Source organism: Eumetopias jubatus, unplaced genomic scaffold (assembly GCF_037043125.1).
Source record: "Eumetopias jubatus isolate StellerSeaLion01/CBP00866 unplaced genomic scaffold, mEumJub1_p1.0 scaffold_3, whole genome shotgun sequence".
Classification (NCBI taxonomy): Eukaryota; Metazoa; Chordata; class Mammalia; order Carnivora; family Otariidae; genus Eumetopias; species Eumetopias jubatus.
In genome coordinates, this window is record NW_028274809.1 from 191,976,329 (window position 1) to 191,995,460 (window position 19,132).

General features: G+C 49.7%; 1 protein-coding gene across 1 annotated transcript in view; it reads left to right on the plus strand.

Moving 5' to 3' along the window:
• The window catches only part of COL4A2 (collagen type IV alpha 2 chain), a 166,067-nt gene that overhangs the window by 107,215 nt on the left and 39,720 nt on the right, over positions 1 to 19,132 (plus strand). The window contains exons 6-16 of the mRNA XM_028087375.2: positions 2,678 to 2,794; positions 4,631 to 4,702; positions 5,027 to 5,062; positions 5,171 to 5,233; positions 6,649 to 6,684; positions 8,992 to 9,033; positions 12,036 to 12,134; positions 13,807 to 13,842; positions 14,364 to 14,414; positions 15,342 to 15,386; positions 18,902 to 18,955. Coding sequence (XP_027943176.1) covers positions 2,678 to 2,794; positions 4,631 to 4,702; positions 5,027 to 5,062; positions 5,171 to 5,233; positions 6,649 to 6,684; positions 8,992 to 9,033; positions 12,036 to 12,134; positions 13,807 to 13,842; positions 14,364 to 14,414; positions 15,342 to 15,386; positions 18,902 to 18,955 — 651 coding nt within the window. The remainder of the gene's footprint in view (positions 1 to 2,677; positions 2,795 to 4,630; positions 4,703 to 5,026; positions 5,063 to 5,170; positions 5,234 to 6,648; positions 6,685 to 8,991; positions 9,034 to 12,035; positions 12,135 to 13,806; positions 13,843 to 14,363; positions 14,415 to 15,341; positions 15,387 to 18,901; positions 18,956 to 19,132) is intronic.

Genomic DNA, 19,132 nt, shown 5'->3' on the forward strand with positions numbered 1-19,132 from the left:
CAAGCTCCTTTGCCGAAGCCAGACATTGTTTTGTATAAAAAGCTAGACTGTTGCTCAGATATGCTCAATGGGAGCCAGCCTCGAAATTTCACTGGAACCTGCAGACAGAGCAGCACGGCCGAGAACACGGATGTGATGAAGCCCTGCCGAACATTCATGCAGCCCTCCAAATTCTCTGAAGTCAAATCCACACAGAAACGAGAAGACAAGATAGGCTTCGTCCATGAGAAAATCTCCAAATGCAATAAAATGTGTTTTTCTAACCCAGTTTACTTTACTCCTTGTGGCATACAAAAATAAACAGAGCAGCCTGACTCCCAGCCTCCTTCACAAGGACCCGCGAGGAGATTTCCCAGGGTCCACTTCCTGCAGATCCTGGCTGTGGGGATAGATGTGTTTATCACACACGCAGCCGCCCGCTGCTGAAGTCTGAGGACATCTGCTTCAGGAGCCGTATGCACATGTCTGGGCCCTTAGTCCACACAGCGTGTCCCGCGTCACCGTGTTAACATGCACACATGCACGCATGCACACACACACACACACACACACACACACACTCCCGAGGCCGCTGCCTCATAGGAGAGCGAGGGAAGGAGGGCGTGAGAGCCATCCCAGAGAGGGAGAGCTTTTCCTTCAGAGCCTGAGCCACACATCCAGGAGAAGGAAGCTCCCGGAGCTAGAGAGAGGAAGCCCCCACAGAGACGTGAGGCCTGGGTAGTGGTGACCCGGTGTCACCTGGATGGGGGCTCATGCTCACCAGTCACAACACACAGCCGTGACCAAGTAAGGAGGTCACTTTCCCATTAGTCAGAATCTTGAGAAATTGGCAGAGGTGAAGAATCCGTAGCTTTCCAGGGGTAAACAAGGAGAGTATTTTCCTACTCAAACCAAATCGCCCATTTTTAAACTGCTTCTTTGAGCTCTTAGGGCCACCCATCCGTTTTGTCTTCTGGAAGTTGAAATCTGAGTTTAAATGGAGTGATCTCATGGAAAAATATTGTAACTCACCTGAATCATATTTCAATTTGTTTTTCCACTTCATAATCATTTAATATGAGGAGCAAATAGTTTACAAGTTAGAGAGGAAGTATCGTCACATGAGGGAGTGATCGCTCGAGTGAGCACAGATCCAGCAGGTTTCTGCAGAATCTCCAAGGCTGCTCAAGACAGCCTCACTTGCTAGCCACAGGGCTCTGGAACAGCAAACGTGAGCTGAAGGGCCACCTGCCACCTCGAAGCAGCTCAGGAATGTGATGTTGAAGGACCAGGCTAATTTTAGCTGTTTAGAAGTCAGACATAAAATGTGATATGCCATCAGATCTTAGAGGTATATCTAATTAGATGCTGAACCAATAGGAGCGGTCAGCTCAATATAACTAAAATTTTTCTTTGAAGAACAATCTCAAACTAACGTCAATTGGAGCACAATTTCAAATGAGTTTGATCGATTCTAAGAGGGCAAGAAGGACCAGCAGCAGACAGACAAATCAGGAGAAGAGTGAAGAACTCAGTTTAAGGAAAGCATCATAGAATACCACAGATCATGAGCAGAACACCTACTGAGCTTGTTTTCTCCAGCCGAATTTGAAGGATCAGCTTTCATACCGTGTGATATAACAGGGTGGCTGGGATGTCTCTTGTCCCCCAAGACAGCTGACTGGAAGTCTGCTATATCTCTTCTTATCTGATGGCGCTAGTTAAAGCAATGGCTTTGGATATCTAAAGCAAAGAGGTGTACATCCAAAGAAAAATGCTACTTTTCTCGTCCTGTTTCTTAATATCATTCAGGGTCCTGGCCCTCAGTGTAGGATTTGTTCATTTATCTTGAAATGTCCCAAATTTCTCAAATCTAAAAGCCATCCAACATGGCCTCAAAAAATCACTCTGGAATATACGTTTGGTCTGCTGTCAACAAAATCAAAATTTTAAAGAAGCTAACACGATAGCATATATCTGAGCATCTGCTGTGGGAAGAAATAGCACAATAAACTGTGGGTTACTAGCCCAGCCCCCGGATGTCGCAGGAACCAGACAAATGCAGGTGGGACACCCACAAACTCAGCCTGACTGTCTCCCGTCATTCGAAAGACATTTGATCACACTGCCTTCCCTCCACCACCACCTCAGAACATCTGACTTGCTTTCTGTTCGAGTTTAAAATCGAAAACAGAGTGTTCCCCCGAGAAAGCAAATGAGAGGAAGTCAGTTCTTCTGCAGAGGGTGCAGTCACATGAAATCCCTCCCGGGGTGCACGAATCTTCCCCGTGTAGGATGTGGCTCAGTCAGACTCACGCTCTGGAGCTCAGTTGGGCACGACATATAGAGGCACCCTGTTGTCCTTGCAGGACCTGGCTGCTTCCAGAATGTTTTCTAGAACTTCGAAGTCGACCATGACCTGCCCCTGCTAAGACAGACCTTCCACTAGACCAAAGACAATTTACTTCTTCACCAGAGCCCCTGGGAAACAGAACTTTGTCTGGAAGGCTTTCTCCTGCTTAGAACTGTGCCCGTGTGCCCCTGTTTACTTAATCTTCCATTCCTTCATCTGCTCGTTCCAGGTTATCTTTTCCCATGGGTTCATGCAGGATGGGAAGATACAGAGCTGTTTTATCACACTGCTCATGAGAACCACAAGTGTGTGTGCTGGAAGGCTCACTTGCTTTTCTCGTCCCAGGGACACCCCGGGCAAGGTGGGCCCAGAGGACCGCCCGGTTATGACGGCTGCAACGGAACCAGAGGAGACGTAGGCCGGCAGGGACCCGTTGGCCCCGACGGGTTCCTCGGCCCTCCCGTGAGTACCAGCATGCGCGGGCCGACCAGCGGTTAGCTCTGGAAGCTAGCCGGCTGGCACTTGTCAGCAGAGGCCTGGAGGACGTCATGTGCCTCCCGCCGGCCCATCCAGAAGGCCCTTTTAGAAACTGTCCCAGAGAGACTTTCTAAGGAGCGCAGGTTGTCTCCTGTGGACCCCACGGCCAGGGCGAGTGGGCGGGCATGCTCTACCTGCTTCTCGCACCCCCAGGAAGGTCGCTCCCCTGTCCTCAGCGGGCGGTCAGGATGAAGGAGATGGTCCTGCAGACATCTCGGTGTGATTTTCCTGGGTCCAAAGAACTTCGTTCTCCTTATTCATTCTGTAAACGAAATAGAAAATAATGGGCTTGATTTATATTGTGCAATCTTACCAGTGTCACCGCATTCTCCGCGGGCCGCATTTCAAGTGACAGTGAGTAACAGTAATAGCAAAACTCAAATAAAAAGGCTTAAAGCTTGACAGAATGCCCCGTGAGTCACCGTCTCGTTAGATTCTAAAATCCTCTGTGATGTGAGAAACATTCTCCAGCCCTGACAGGTAGAAGTGAGCTCTTTTTAATGGAAGATGTTCTCGTATTCATCTATTTTGTAGGCTGTTTTCAGGTCTTTGCAAAAAATCTTGAAATGGTTTTCAGGACTATATTACGACCCTCATACCCTCTAAGTATTGCAAAGTCGGGGTTATATCAATATCTTACTTGGTAGGAGAACGTTTTTAAGGTTGGGGAAGAGCAATCGTGCATTCTTCCCCGTGTTTCCTGCGAAGCTAGTGGATTTCTCGCCCCCGCCTTGCAGGTCTTCCTTCCTTGGCTGTCTTTTTTGTGTGGTTCCACTTCTCAACGAGGACCATCACTTTCTGGTTTGCTCTAATATCATGAAACTTTCATTATCAATAAATTTGCCCATTCCTGGGAGCCTGGGTGGCTCCGTCGTTAAGCGTCTGCCTTCAGCTCAGGTCATGATCCCAGGGTCCTGGGATCGAGTCCCACGTCCGGCTCCCTGCTCCGCGGGAAGCCTGCTTCTCCCTCTCCCACTCCCTCTGCTTGTGTTTCCTCTCTCGCTGTCTCCCTCTCTGTTAAAAAATAAATAAAAAATCTTTAAAAAAATATATGTCCATTACTTTAAAATACTGATATTTTTAAAGGTTTCATTTATTTGAGAGAGAGAGAGTGCGAGCACAAGCAGGGGGAGCAGCAGTCAGAGGGAGAAGCAGGCTCCGCACTGAGCAGGGAGCCCGACGCGGGGCTTGATCCCAGGACCCTGGGATCATGACCTGAGCCGAAGGCAGACGCTTGACTGCCTGAGCCACCCGGGCGTCCCCAAAATACCGATTTTTATCGGCAGGCATCAAAAGGCATTTATGCACATATGTATGTGCATACGCACCACGTACATTTGTCACGATTCCAGTTTAAGAGAATGACCCAGTATCTCTCCCAAAAATGGTGCTTCGGGGCATGTGTTAATATTTTTAACACCTTAACGCCAAAGAAAAGACAAAAACATGATTACGCAGAAAAATGACATGTTGGTATCCCAAAGGATTAGTTTACTGAGCATTTGGTTGGGGTTTTCGAAACTAACGTAAGTCCTATAAAATATTTCCATTTTAACTTTGAAGGAAGATACTCTTGGGTAAATGTAAAAGTGCACGTCTCACCTTTGTGGCCAAATGTAGTGACTGGTGTCCAGAATAACCTAAATAAGCGATAGACATTGCCCATAAAAGTCAATATTTAATCACCCAGGTGACCACAGCTGCACTGAATGTTAACAGGTGTTTCTTTGTTTTCTGTCTCCCGCATGCACGCTACCGTAGGGGCCCCAAGGACCCAAAGGAGAGAAAGGCGAGCCGTATGCGCTATCCAGTGTGGACCGCGACAGATACAGGGTATGTTCGCTAGATACGGGACTCGAGACTAAGCATTCAGTGTAAACTCCTGATTAATGACGGTGCTTTCCAAGTATGGCTGAGTTGTGAGGATGCGAGAATGGGGGACGCCTGGGGTGGCGGAACCACCCAACACCATGATGAAGTTAAAAATCATCGCTATCCCATTGGGGTGATATTCAACTGTGGGTGCACACCTTTCCCATATTCACAATGCCCCAGATAGGAGGTAACATTAGCAAGTCCCTGGTTGTGATAAAATGTAACTAGATCTAAAGATTTCGTTAAAAACCAGAACCCTTAACATTATGTCTTCTCAACTAGGGTGAACCCGGAGATCCTGGCTTGGTTGGTTTCCAGGTAAGTTCCGTTTTTAGTAGAGAATGTTCCAAGCAGAATTTTAAGAACTCAGGACTCCAAATACCAGTCTACCCTTCTTAATGGACTACTCTTGCTGCCCGTCCTTAGGGCCCCCCCGGCCGTCCTGGGCCTATAGGACAGATGGGTCCGGTTGGAGCTCCGGGAAGACCAGTAAGTACCACTCTTGGACCTCTGTGGAGGCGTCCTCTAGAGAGCCAGCTTCTTCGGTGTTGATGCGGGTGGAAGCTTCAGGATACAGCTGGGATGCTTGTGGTCACTGTAGAAAGTGTCCAGACAAAACAGGTCATCCTTTGCGTACATTTTGGTACTATTAAGGATGAAGAATGAGGACTTGAAATTTGTGGGCACCAGATCACCACCAACCATGTCAAATTTTGACTTGCTGCTGGCTGGGCGCCCCTCCAGTCACACAGAAGCTCTCTCAGCCCCACACCCAGCCCACCAACCAGGGGCCTGTTATCCCTGGGCAAAGCAGATCATAGTGCAGTCGGTGAAGAAGGAGGTAGTGGGCTCTGCCCAGGCGTGCCCATCATCACAAGTGAGGTATTAGACATCAGTGAACAAAATGGCCCTAGTGCCCCACCTGAGTGGCGGTCTACGGGTGTTCCCTACCCTTGCAACTTGAATGACCAAGTGAGTTGCAACAGGACAAATGCTGGGTGACGGAGGGCTTGCTGCAAGGAAAGAAAGATCCGGAAAGAAGAGGCCACATCCCCCACTGCCCAACGGCCCGGAGCCAAACCGCCCCCACCGGGTCTCTGACTCTCCTTCCCCAGAAGTTTAGCCCTAAGGCGGGCCTCGAACAACATTAGGAGAGATTTGTCTCCAGGTGGAGAGAGACCTTCTTGCAGAAAGCCGTTGAGATGAGGATTATGTGGTCACAGGCTCTTTGCCTTCCTACTGCACACCGTTGTCGGCTTGCTCACGGCACGCATAGCAGTGGTGAGGCGGGTATTCTTCGCAGACACGGTTCAGGGAAATCCACAACAACGGCCGGACCTGCCGTGTCCCGAGCTGACTGGACAGCTGCAGGTTCTGCAGCCTCATCCTAAGTGCCGTGTTGACACTGAAGGCTTTGCAGAAAGATAGCGATGTTTGCAGATGGACTTCCAACTGTGCAGTTGGGGCCTGTAGATTAATTCTGTTCACGAACATTTGCTGACCCACCAGCAAAACGTGCTAGACGGTGTCCCGAGGGGAGCCCCGGGGGGGGGGGGGTTGGGAGAAGCGGTCTCTGCAGTGACAAGGCCTGGGCCCTTGCAAGGGGTCTGAGCGAGCCAGAGTAGGACGCGGGTGAAGTCCGAAGTCTGAACTCAGGAAAGCACACCCAGAGCAGCTGTCCACGGCCCGCCGGCAAGTTCTGAGAGCCGGGCCTGACCCGGCCTTCCGCCTCCAGGCTTTCCTCCCCACCCAGACAGATGTACCAGAAACCTCTATGCATGCTACACAGGCTTTACACAGGCTTCTGAACATGCAGGAGATGGCTTTCCCAGAGCTTTCTAGCAGATGTTATCTGGGCCCTGGGATAAAGAAAACAGTTTACAAATTTCTTTGTCTTTGTGCAGGGCCCGCCTGGACCCCCTGGACCAAAAGGGCAGCCAGTAAGTGGGTTATGGGGGTGGGGCCGGGGTGGCCCGGGGGGCGGTGCTCGCATACTTGTGCGTACCCTTCTTGACCGTAGAACTACTTGGGGGACAACAGCGTGTTATTTATTTCCTGATGAGAACAATTTTGTAGGTTTTTAGGACTTAATGTTATAAATGCCAAAGATGAATCCAGAGGTACCCCTGCAGTAGTTGACACATCGCCTAGGTGGATACAGTGAATGATTTGTTGTCTGCAAATCACATAACGCCAGCCATTGTATGAAAATCGCACTGATGGACATTTGATTGGAAATGCAGATGCAGGAGCAGCTCGCGTTTGTGTGAATGCACAGGAAGGGACAAAATGTGACTATATCCGTGTGGGGCAACCAGTGACATCCTTCTTACCCAGATGTGACCAGGCTGTTTGTGCCTGAGGGTGACGTCGTCAGCCTCTGGGGATACAGTCAGGGATTTTCAAGTCAAGCTTGAGCCCAGAGCTGTGCTGTTTCCATCAGAGAAAGGTTATTAAGTTGGATGGAGCACAGGAAAGTAGGTGGCTTGTCAGAACCTGTAGACAGAACTAGGGTTCAGTGTCACCGGGGTGAGCTGGGTAACTGTGCAAGACCAACAGCAGGAGTGTGTGATCAAGACACGACATGCATCAGAACTGCTGGGCTGCCCTTACCAACGTTGAAAGACCATCCCGTGGGCCCGCACATTCCCATGTCTGCCCCACGGAAACCTCATCTCTGTGACCTCCAGGGGACCTTGGCCGCCACCACCCCCCGGGGCCCCCAGGCCCACCCCCCTGCTCCCATCACCTCTAACATGGCTTCCGGCTGGGGCTGGAGCTCATTAAGCCTGCTGCCCCCACCACTGGGCTCCCCACTGTCTTGTAGCCACAAGCAGGGTGGGAAAGGCTCAGAGCCAAGAGAAGCGGATGTAGGACGGGGCGGCTAAGCCCCAGGGTCGCCTCAGATCCCCACTTGGCTGCAACACAAACAGCCCTCACCCTCTGCCAGGTCACTTCCTGGGGACTCGGACAACCAGCTCACGGGGCAGAGGGACGGCAGGGGCCCCAGCAAATCGCATTCTGATCTAGCCTGGCTGCATTTCTGTGCTTTGATTTCAGCTCCCAGCCAGGTGGGAAAGGAGCAAAAAAGCAAAAGTTAATTAAAGGCTTTGTTTTTATTTTTGGAGAATATCTGGGTATGGGAGGGGGCGGGCGGGACACTGCCGAGAGAAAGACCAGATAGGACCCCACGTGGTCCTTTGTCGCGGCGGGACTCTGGAGACCCTGGGGGGGAAGCAGAGTTGTTTGCAGGCCAAAGAGAGGAACATGATTTCTATCATCTGTGTTAGTGTGGAGGGCAGCTTCTTGTCGGGCTTGCCCTGGGCTTCAGGGCACGTCTGTTCTCTAACATACGTCCACCCTCCTCATGAATCTGCTGAGTCCTTGCTAAGTCGGGGCCCAGCCCAGAGAATCACCATCCCCTAAAATCATTAAAAGGATCGAAGTGTTTGTGAAGTTAGGATTATCTTACCAAAATGAGAAAAGGCGGAGCAGAAGGGACACTGAATCATGATCCTCGGATACGGGAGATGGCTGCTTCCTGGGTCTTTCGGGCTGGACTTGAAGACACGCTCTGAGACCATCATGTCTGCAGATGACAGGTGTCCGAACGAGTCCACGGGACCCGGGAGCAGGTCTGAGCTCTGCCACTCACCTGCGGTGAGGACACAAGCTCCCACCGCCCGTGGCGTCCACGTTCATCGTGCGGCCGGGAGCTCGACAGTCGCAGAGCACTAGCTCATACAGCAAGTGCAGAATTATTGACTCAGCCAACATCCCGATCCTCGGGATGGTTGAACAACAAACTAAAATATTCTCCAATGTTAGCCCACTATTTTCGAGGTTTTGCTTCGAGTATAAAGTACAGATTTCTCAAAAGCACACGTGTATTAAAGAAGAGCGCATCGTGTTTCTGCTCCCCATTGTTTTCATCACTCAGACCTAATCTCGGGGAATGCACAGAAGGCGCTGGGAGGTGCTGCTTTCTGCAACCCCACGTGACCCCAGCCTGCCCCGGTTCACATAACGTGACACCTGTTACGTGGTCTATATGTGGAACTCACAAAAGGAAGGACATTTGCTTTCTTTTGTGTCAGATAGCTTTGGGGAGGGAACTCTGGAATATTCTGCAAGGATAGTTGTTCAGTATGCTGCAAGCAGATCTTACATTTCTTTTTCTTAAAAAAAAAATTATTTCACTGTGATGAATGACTTTTAAAAACTTAGAAAAATCATTTCTCTTTTAGGGCAACAGAGGACTTGGCTTTTATGGAGAAAAGGGTGAAAAGGTAAGGAAACCTAAGAGATTAAAGCGGAGGCCTGCTTAGCAATTAAGAAATAAATCATTTTAACGACAGTTTTCCATGCGGTTGTCTTGGCCATTTGCATAGGAAATCATCACTGTAAAGTGCCGGGCTGTGGAAAAGGCTCCGATTATAGTGACGGGTCGCTAAGACGGTGAGAGCCCGCAGTGTAGGTTAGCCCCGGCCAGACCTCCGACACAGACATGACCTCGGCTGTCTGCAGCACCCACAGAGTAGGGCATTGCCCCGGGGTGTCCCAACGTGGCGGCTGAGGCGGGAGCCAGAGGCCAACATGGAGCCTGCGCAGGGACCAGACGGCCTGCCCTGGCCGGGCTCACAAGCGAGCAGGAAGGCCGCATGGGTGTCTGTAATCCCCTGCGCTGCCAATAGGCAGAGACCGTGGGCCTTCACGAGCATCACTTGAGGCCACGTGTGTGACAAGCTCAGCAGGCAAAGCCTCACCAACACATAACCCGTCGCATTCACCACAAAACCTCCGGCCCACCGTGAAATACCTTTGTTCTGTGGCCTCGTTGTTTGCAGATTTTCATTTTGTTTTCCACTGTGCTTTTTGATGGGACACCACACTGAGTGGGATCCAGTACTTCTCAGGTCTGAAGAGAAAGACTTTTTCTTTGTGTTAATAACATAGAAAAAAATTTAAAAAGCAAAACATTGAAACATCCAAACATAAAGATGTAAATACCTGTTCAATGAAATATGACAACGTAGTAAAAGAACATAAAAAGAAGAAAAATCTGGGAAGAAATCATGAACGGAAGGGACAGTAGGCACGTCAGGCGGAATGTAAATGAAGTGAATGTCTGTAGTCTCTAGAGTTGATTCAAATATTAATAAGAAAATATCAAGGGCCCGACAGGTAAGGGGAAGGTGAGCAAGTGGTTCCAGGCATTTTTGTAGATGTAATGTTGGCGGACTCACAGGGCAGCCCTGCAAGTCCCTCCTTCTGCAGCTGATACATCCTATCCTTTATCTCCTGCTCACGCTCGGTGACATCCGGGCTCAACTTTGTATCATGTAGTTTACATGTGGAAATACCAAAGGAGGTGAGCATATGGTGCAGGAACCCTGCCTAATAATGCTGCAAGCTGATAGACTTCACCATCTGTGCATCACACGAAAAGTGTTTCTTGCTAATGATGAAAATGCCAAAAAACACTCTCCCACAGCCTCTAGCTGTGCCTTAAGTGGAAGGAAGATTAAACGTTTCACTTCATTTTTAGCCATATTTTACAAAAAGAACAAAAGGGCTTGGGATGCTATTACTATTTACACATAGTAATTCTGTTTGAATAAGGCAAATGCTCTTTTTTTAAATGAAATTACTGTAATATCAAAAAAATGTAGTAGTTTGTACACATTTTTTGGCTTTTTAAAAAAAAATGAATTGATGTCTTGTTTTACAAATTTTCCGTATTTATCAGGAGAAAATTCTTATCGCCTTATCTTTACCAACCATGTAACAAGCCTCATAGCTTTCCAACAGAGCTACTTGCCAAACAATTTTTTGTTTATTAAACCATGCTGAAACAAACAATAACAACTAAACATCAGCATTTACTTAAAATTTTAAGAATGAGGACTTCTGATTGGCCTGAACCAAGATACTATATTACCTGTGTGCATTCCCAAAGTCTAGACACTTGATACGTTCAATCATACCTTCTTCTAAAATCAGTGAACCAATTACTCCTTTTCTGATATTCATTGTACATTTATCAACTCAGTTCATGTTGTCCTTGTGTCTACTGTAGAAGGGAACTCTATCTGTTAAAACGTAGGGATTATCATTGTTTACATGCTGCGGACACGTATATGTGCAAGTTGTAATGTATTCTGTGTTGTAGGCTTATTATTTAATTTCACCACTTCATCACTTCTGTACAGTGGCCAAGCAGATACCTCAAACTCCAGCATTTACGTTAAGTGCATTTGTACATTTTAGGCCACTGGATCCAGATTTTATATTGGCAGTGACTGAGGGCAAAAGCAATATATTGTAACAGAATGTATAAATATTTTTGATAAAACAGTCTATATTTTATAAAAACTGTTATAACACTAAAGCTGTACCTCAAAAATCTCAAAAATAATTTGATCAAATACTTCTTACAACTTTTCGGAGGATCCATTTGTGGCTTTTTTAATGCTCTTATAGGAAAGTCTTTTGGCAAGCCATGACTCTTCCACTTGCCTGGAGTTTTTTGGGTTTTTTGTTGTTGTTAGTTTCTGCATTCTTTTCCTCCTAGTCTGTGACTTCACTGTTTTTCCTTAGTTCAATAATAACATCCTTGATTCTGTGCTGAGCGTGTTAGGGTCATCATATCTCAGGAATAGCAAGTTGTTAACTAACCATACTGAATTAACCACTTAATCACAATGATCTCATGTCTTAAAAATTGTTCAAATTTAAATTCTATGAGAAACAGAAAAGCACATTGATTTATAGAAAGTTTATAAATCTTTCAGCCTTGACAAAAAATGCCATCTGAAGAAGCTTGAGCTATTTTGTTTATTGAAGATGCTACTTTTTATAATATAAAAATACTCTTAACTGGTGAAACAGTGGTGAAACTGGGGTGGTCTTTCATTTCTTAGGCTTTTCTTATACCTTGGCCCCAATCTTGGAAAGCATTAGAGTAATACATTAATATGAAGATATTTAGCCCCTTGTGGAGAAATTCTTCATAAGGAGGTAACTCCACAGAAGCAAATGCAACCCAAACTCGTGAACAACCTAAACACCTTTTCTGAATAAATTATAAATGATTATGAATGCAGGAGACACACATAATTTTGCATTGTGATCATTTTATTTTATACTGTGATTATAACGTTACAAAATTGATGTACTTGTGGTAAACAATATGCAAAAATAGAAATAGCAGTTTGTGGTGGTGCTTTTATTCACACTGAAGAGTGTCTTTCCAATTTAAAGATAACTGTTTTTGCTAAACCATTCACAGGGCGACATGGGCCTGCCAGGACCCAATGGGATTCCCTCAGACACCCACCATGCCATCATCGGACCCATGAAGGAAATGTTCCACCCAGATCAATATAAGGTAAAGAGGCTTCAGCAAAACTGACTATATTCCCAATAGAACTAAAATAAGGAGAAGAGGAAAATAAAAGGAACTTTCTTCGATCTTTTTAAAACAATCACAGAGCCAGAGAGTCCTCACCATCCAACTGCTACATCGTGGAGGAAAACACTGCCCACACTCACACGGGTGCACCCGTCTCTTATCTTCAAAAGTTGTGACAAATTTGAGACAATACGAGAATTCATGAAGCAATCTCGAATATGTATGCAGACCCCTGTGCAGGCGTAGGTTAGTGGTCAGAGCATAATTCAAAGCCAGGATATGGAACTATTTGAGCAAAATGTTGTATTTGGCAAAATAAACCTAGTTTTACTCTTTGCTGACATGGAGCATTGTTGTGGGTGTTTTTGCATCAAAGTCAGTTTTCTGACTTTTATCATTCCATTAATATTTTGTCTGATAAAAAGTATAGTCTTGGAGTCTAAAACACCCCACTTTACCACTCATTTGCTCAGACAGGCCACTGAACCATCGCAAGTAAGTGTTCCAGCGCCCTTGTGCCTAATGAAGACGGTAACGCCAACCTCGTGTTGCTGCGGAGTGGAGACCACAGTGGAAACCCCAGATTAGGTCGGGCACAGACAGTGCCTGGGAACCAAAGTGAAAACCCCAAACGTAGAATCTAATTCCGGCTCTCAAGTATCTGTCCGGATGGGGATTGGGTGCACGGCCGTGGGTGGGAGAAGGCAGGCCTCAGGGAGCTGTGCCTGACTTAAGAGCCACCTGACCATGGACAGAAGTGGCTTGGGCGGTGGCGGGTGTGAGGCGGAATGCAGGGAAAATTCGTCAGGAGCAGGCGGTCATGAGCCAGCTGAGTTTAGAGCAGGACACCCCTGGACAACCAGGCAGGAGGGGGGCCCCATCCAGTCATAGGTGGGATCCAGGCAGAACTCTGGCTCCTGATGGTGCCCCGACCATCAGCCAGGTATCCAGTCTCAGGAGGGGCGCCAGGGGTGGATCGAGGCCAGAGCAGTTGAATCAATGTGAGGTGCTCAAGCTTGCACCTCACACTTCCTTCACCTTCTGCAACCAGGATGGGCTGGGGCCGGGGCCCGGCCAGCCTGCGGGAGGCTGCCGCAGCGGGATGGGGATCCTGGGCACTGTCCCAGCAGAGATGGGGAAAGGAACCCAGTTGGTCACTACGTCTTTTCATATAAATGAAAGATCTTTCAGATCATATAAAATTAACACTGCTTTCCAAATAAAGTCTCTTTTGCTTGGGATTTTCGTACATTCCAAATGTGTCTTTTTCTCAGAGGACCCTCCTAAGAATATCTTATTCAGACAAATATTCTGGTCAGGGGCTGTGTGCTCCAACACAGCACGTCCGGTCTGCCTGCCGCTGGGGGTCGGGGGGAGACCCAGCGACCCCACGCAGAGAAGACAGGCAGCCTCACAATTGTGTGAAACATAATATATGTGATTTAACGGCTAATGTGAAGATCCAGAAGAAATCGCACCTTTTTTCTCTTGAATTCTGAAGCTGCAAAATGTAGGAGTTGTTTATTCTGATGCATTTATAATCATTGTTTACGGTTTCACTAAATACTCCTGGGGACCACAACAAACCCTGATCCATCGTTTCCATTCTTGAATTAACGGCCGGCCTTACATTTCCTTGTCTTCACAGGGTGAAAAGGGGAGTGATGGGGAGCCGGGAGTAAAAGTAAGTTGAGCAGTCTCTCCTCACTGGGGGGCCCCCAGCTCTCAATGTCCCCAGGCGCTCTGGCGGCATCCACCTGATACTCCGAGCACGCTTTGCTGCCTCCTTTCAGAAAACGGTTTTAGACTGTCTTCCCTTTTGCATCACAAACACTAGTTAATCAACATTTCCTGGGGTTCGCGCACGGAACCTCAGTGCGTCCAGAGCACAGGTGTGGGGCTCAAGGCCCCGGCAGGTTTGGCGGCAGCTTCCATTCCGGGGCCAGCGCATCGTTGCCCTGCCGTCTCGTCCTTGTCACGCCTGCCCCATGTTCCCAGCCCTCCTGGCGTCACTGGCTACGTGACGACGCCGATGGGGTCCGGCACTGACGATAATCCAGGCCTCCTGGCTGACTCTCTGTGACCCTGGGTTACGCCGCGGTGGACCGGGAGCCCTGGGAGGCACGCTGGCCAGTGGGGGGGCTGGAACCCCCAAGCGGGGGAAGCGTGACCGGCCGGCCGCCTGATGTCTCTGTTCTCTCCTAGGGCATATCCTTGAAGGGAGAAGAAGGAGTCATGGGTTTTCTGGGCCCACGGGTAAGCCTTGCATTCTGTGACTGCGGTTTGTTCGGTGTGTGTTTTAAGCAGACTGCATTTTTCAGAGCAGTTTTGGGTTCCCCGTGAGGTTGAGGTAAAGGTACAGAGATGTTGCATATGCCCTCCCTCCCCCCACTTCACACAGCCCCCCCGCTCCCAGCAGCCCGACCAGAGTGGCCCCCAGGGACTGCTGTCTGAGACTGTGCCCCCCCCTTGGAGGAAGGCGGGAGCAGAACAGAGACCTCACTGCTTCTGTCAGGGAGACTAACTGAACCTGTGCGGACAACCTGGTGGACTTGCTCCAACACAAGAACTTGATTCTTGTTTCCCTGAGAGTCCAACAGAAGTGTTCCTAGCAGGACGGGGGGCGGGGGTGGAGTGTCGGGGGAGTGTCTCCCCCAAGGAGATTCAGCACCTGTGGCTCCCATGCCCGAGGGCACACCTCCTCCTTCAGAGTGTGGCCTGAAATGACACCTGCCACTCCTGCCCTCCCTCCGTCGGCCAGACCTTGGTCACCTGCCCACCGAGCTGGGAAGCGTGGCCAGCGCCGTGGCCAGAACGGAGAAGGTGGCCTGGTGGTGACTCTCTGGTAGGCACTACCACTAAAAAGACGTGTGTTAGAATCTTCGAAAATAGGAAGAGACTCCTGAGGAAGTTGGAGTGCAGGCCTTGCTCTGTCTCCACTGGTCGAACCACAACGTCCTTACCGACTTCTCCATATTTCCTTAAGGGGCAGATATGATGCATTCCATGAAAGTGTCGCTAAAACGATCCACCTCCTTTAGAAAATAAAAAGAATCTCCAGATGGCTTTGCTATTTCATAGTAAAGTGTTTTATGTTAGCCCGCATCAGGTGCCGGAACCGTGCCTTCCGGAAAATGTGGCTGCATGTTCTGAGCTGGGGCTCCTCTTTTCTGTTCCATCCAGGGTGCTGCTGGCTTCGATGGTGAAAAAGGTTCTCCGGGACAAAAGGTAAGTTGGATGCATGAAACACGATGTGCTCCGGGGCTGACACATCTTACGAAGGTCAAACCCTATGAAGACTGTGCTATCCCAGGGAAAGAAACTGTCCCCCAGAAAAACACATTTAAAACCCTGCGTACATCATCCTTCCTCCCAGATCATTCGCGATGCCCGAGTCAAACACTCACCTTTGCAAACCAGCGCGTTGGTTCTGTCGTTTGGCGGCAGCCCCTGCGTCACTGTGCACCACTCGTGGGAAGGTTGCCAATGTGGTGGCCGAGTGTCTACCTGCGTTTTTCATATGTTGATCTCACACATTCTGACGCTGTATCTTCGGTGATGACCCGATTAGTTATTTTCATTCTGTGTTCCGTGGACAGATCTTTGGCAGTTTTTTAAAAGGAATTGTTAGGTGAGAAATGTGTTCTGAATCTGGATCAGACTTAGGATTGTCTGAGCGCTTGGTCGTCTGAGAGGGTACGTGTAGAAATAGTTCTCTTAGGGAGTAATGAGGTTCCCCTCATTTACTGTTCCTGGTGATCCTCCTTCCCGTTGTGGGAGCCAGCGCCCTCCCAGCTCTGTGGGCATCGTTTCGGATGCCCGCGAGGCCCTGGAAGACATGCATCTGCACCTGCATGTAATTGCATGGCGAGTAGTGCACCTCTACCACTCCGCCATCTGGTATTTTTGGCACCGTTCTTGGAGATGACCCCACGCGAGCGCGTACACGTCCACGTAGTTCTGTGCGGCTTGTGAGGCAGCAGGACGGGGATGCGACGTGTGTGCTCAGGACCCTCGCCAGGCCTCCCGCCGCTTGCCGTGTGCAACCATCACACCGTCCTCGTTACGGCGCATGCCTCTCGGGGCCCATGGGCTCGCGTGTCCCTCATTCAGGCCTGCTGCGTGCCTGGAGATAGACTTTAAAAATCGACTCAGCCTCTGAATCAGGACTCTGTTGAATCCTGCTCATGGCTCCATCGCCGGCTGGTGGTGGGACTTTAGGGGAACCAGAAGGACGTGGGGCTCACCCGTGTCCCGCGGGGAGCTCCCCCTTGTCTATCTGGGGACCACAGATGGCGTTGGCCTCCCAGCCTTGGTTTCCAACCTTGCTGACTCTAGGCACAGCCCTGCGAGCCCTCTGCATGGGCTCTGACCACTCGCAATGGGACCAGCCTTGATTCCTTCCTGCAGCCTTGGTGGGTCTTCTTCCCGTTCCTGACGTTTTATCCCAAACTCGGGCCCGGGAGCTGACACCAGGGTTTCCCTAATGACACCCATCTTCTCATGACATTAGGAACTGGTAGGGGTGTCCCCAAGGGCAGGGTACCTGGAGGACAGCTGTGCAGGCTGTGCCCCAACCAAGGCCAGAAAGCTAAATCCCAGTGTTAAGGATTTCAGTAATCAAGTGAAGGGACAGAGGACTAAGCAAACATGAGCATCTGTAAGTACTCTGTCTCCACCCACCAACATAACTGAGTGCTGTTGCTAACACTTTCATTCCTGGCCATGTGCTAGTGAAATGACAATTATGATTTTTTCTACACCGAACACTAACGAGTTATAGGCTTTTAAAGAGCAGTTGGACACGGCGGCCCCCTGGAACTCACTGTTTCTGTGAGACAAGGTGCTCGGCAGACACCACCTGGGGCCTCTCCCTGCTGTGGCCAGATGGGAGGACCGAAGACCCACGGCCTCCAGGGGAGGACGGGGACACTTCCGGCCAAGCAGGACGTCTCTGTGGGGAGACAGTTTACTCGACTGTACAGATAAGAAATGCCTGGGACACACACGAATGGCGAGTCACCTGCTTGTGAGCCCGCACGGCATCTCAGACGTGACCGCTGGGCGTCCCCCTCCTGGACAAGTTGCCGGTATTCCTGGCCGGCTGTCCAGTCGCTAATCCAGTCCCCAGATGACTCCTTCTTGACCACGCACCCCTTGCTTCCCCCGCCCTTGTTGTCATGTCTGCACCTAGAAACACAGAGAACCCGGTAGCTGCCAGGGGTCTCAGATGAGCCACGAGTGCGAGTTTTCCCCTTTACTCTGCTGAGTCATGCCTAATACTTGGCCCACCCCCACCCCCTGTCCATTCCCCTGCTGCTGAGAACTCGCGGGGAAACTTCTAGGTCATTGTGTTGGCTTTGGGGGTTACAGCCGCCAGTAGTCTCAGCGAGAGGACCCCTGAGCGCTTCAGTTGTGCCCTTTCTCCTCTCGGTTTTCCGGAATAGCCGGTTCATTCCAAACCGCTCAGACAAACTTCAGAAGTGTTGGTGCTGTTTTGGCGCATTCGACACGGGGGGGGGGGGGTGAGCATGTTGTGCAGAGGGGGTGGGGCTGCTCGGTGATGACCTCACACCCAGCGGATGACGCTCGGGCCACAGGGCAACAGGCATGTTTGGGGCGTCCCGCGCCGTGTCCGGGCTGGATTGTTATGCTGGGCGCACGCACAGCTCAGACCGAGCGCCTCGCTGCCCGCTCCCGTGTCTGGCAAGCTCCTTGCAGGACTCCTGGCCTATCTGACAGCTGGCCTCAAAGGAGATCCATTTAGCGTCAGAGACATTTGCCTTCACTTCTGAATCTGCAGCTCCACCTAGTGTGAAAGGAAACCAGTCTGTCCGCATCAAAGGCCCGCCACGAAAAAGGACATTACGGCCGTCCGTGTTCATCCCGGACAGCAGGACTTCCAGCATATGTGCTCTGGCGTTTCACAGTAACCCGTGAAATAATCAGAGTGGCACCTGGCACTGGCACATGGTCTTTAGCAAGAGGGAATGAATTTCTAGATTTTGTAAAAAGCTTTACGGTGTATCTCCAGCCATGATGCGCTCATGAGGGTAAGCATTCTCCTTCAGTAAACACTCAAGGGAATTAGAAGGCAGTACTTTGCCCTTTTTAAATGAAGAGAAAAACTCTAAACTAAGAAGTGTTAATGCTTCTGTTTGGCGTTAACTAAAAGTTTTCAAAGCCCACCTTGGGGGAAGGTTTTACTAGGTGGTCAGTCATAAGGTCAGTGATGTGGGGCCTCCGGACCTCCTGAAGGACGCAGTGGGAAGGACACAGCAGCCTCTGAACAATTCCTGCCCAGAAGGTGAACCTGAGCCCAGTGAAGCCCGTAGATCTGGCGGCCACTCGAGAGGAAGTACGCGGGACCGAGGAGCCTCACGGTGCCACGAGGAAGAAACGGACCGCTCCCACCACGGGGCCGTGCAGCGCCAAAGGCCCGGTGTCTCCAACGTCGGTGGAAACGTTACTGAGAGAGAGGATGAAACTACGGTGAATTGTGACACTTAGAGACCTGTCAGCCAAGTGTCATCTTTGGACTTTGTTTGGATCCTGATTTAGACAAATCCACTTTAAAAAAAAAAATTTTTTTTTTGAGACCCAAATCAGGGAAAATTGGGCGCGGAGTGGGTAGTAGGTGATTTTAATGAATGGGGAGTGTTATTAGACATAATAATGGTATTGTGGTCACTTCTTTAAATCCTGTTAGAGGTACGAATAAGCACTGAGCCTCTTTCTTTCAGGGGAGCGGAGGACTGGATGGTTATCAAGGCCCCGACGGGCCCCCAGGACCCAAGGTGAGCTCCGTCTTCCTTTGCCTGGCGTTCGGATCACCTGCCAGTCACCCTGTTGGAGGAGGCACCCTCCATCCTGCGTGATACACGATAAGCCAGCACACGACACCCAGCCCTGGACAGATGCGATGGACACGGATTTATTAGTCACATGTGTCAAGGCCTCACAATGCTGCGTGC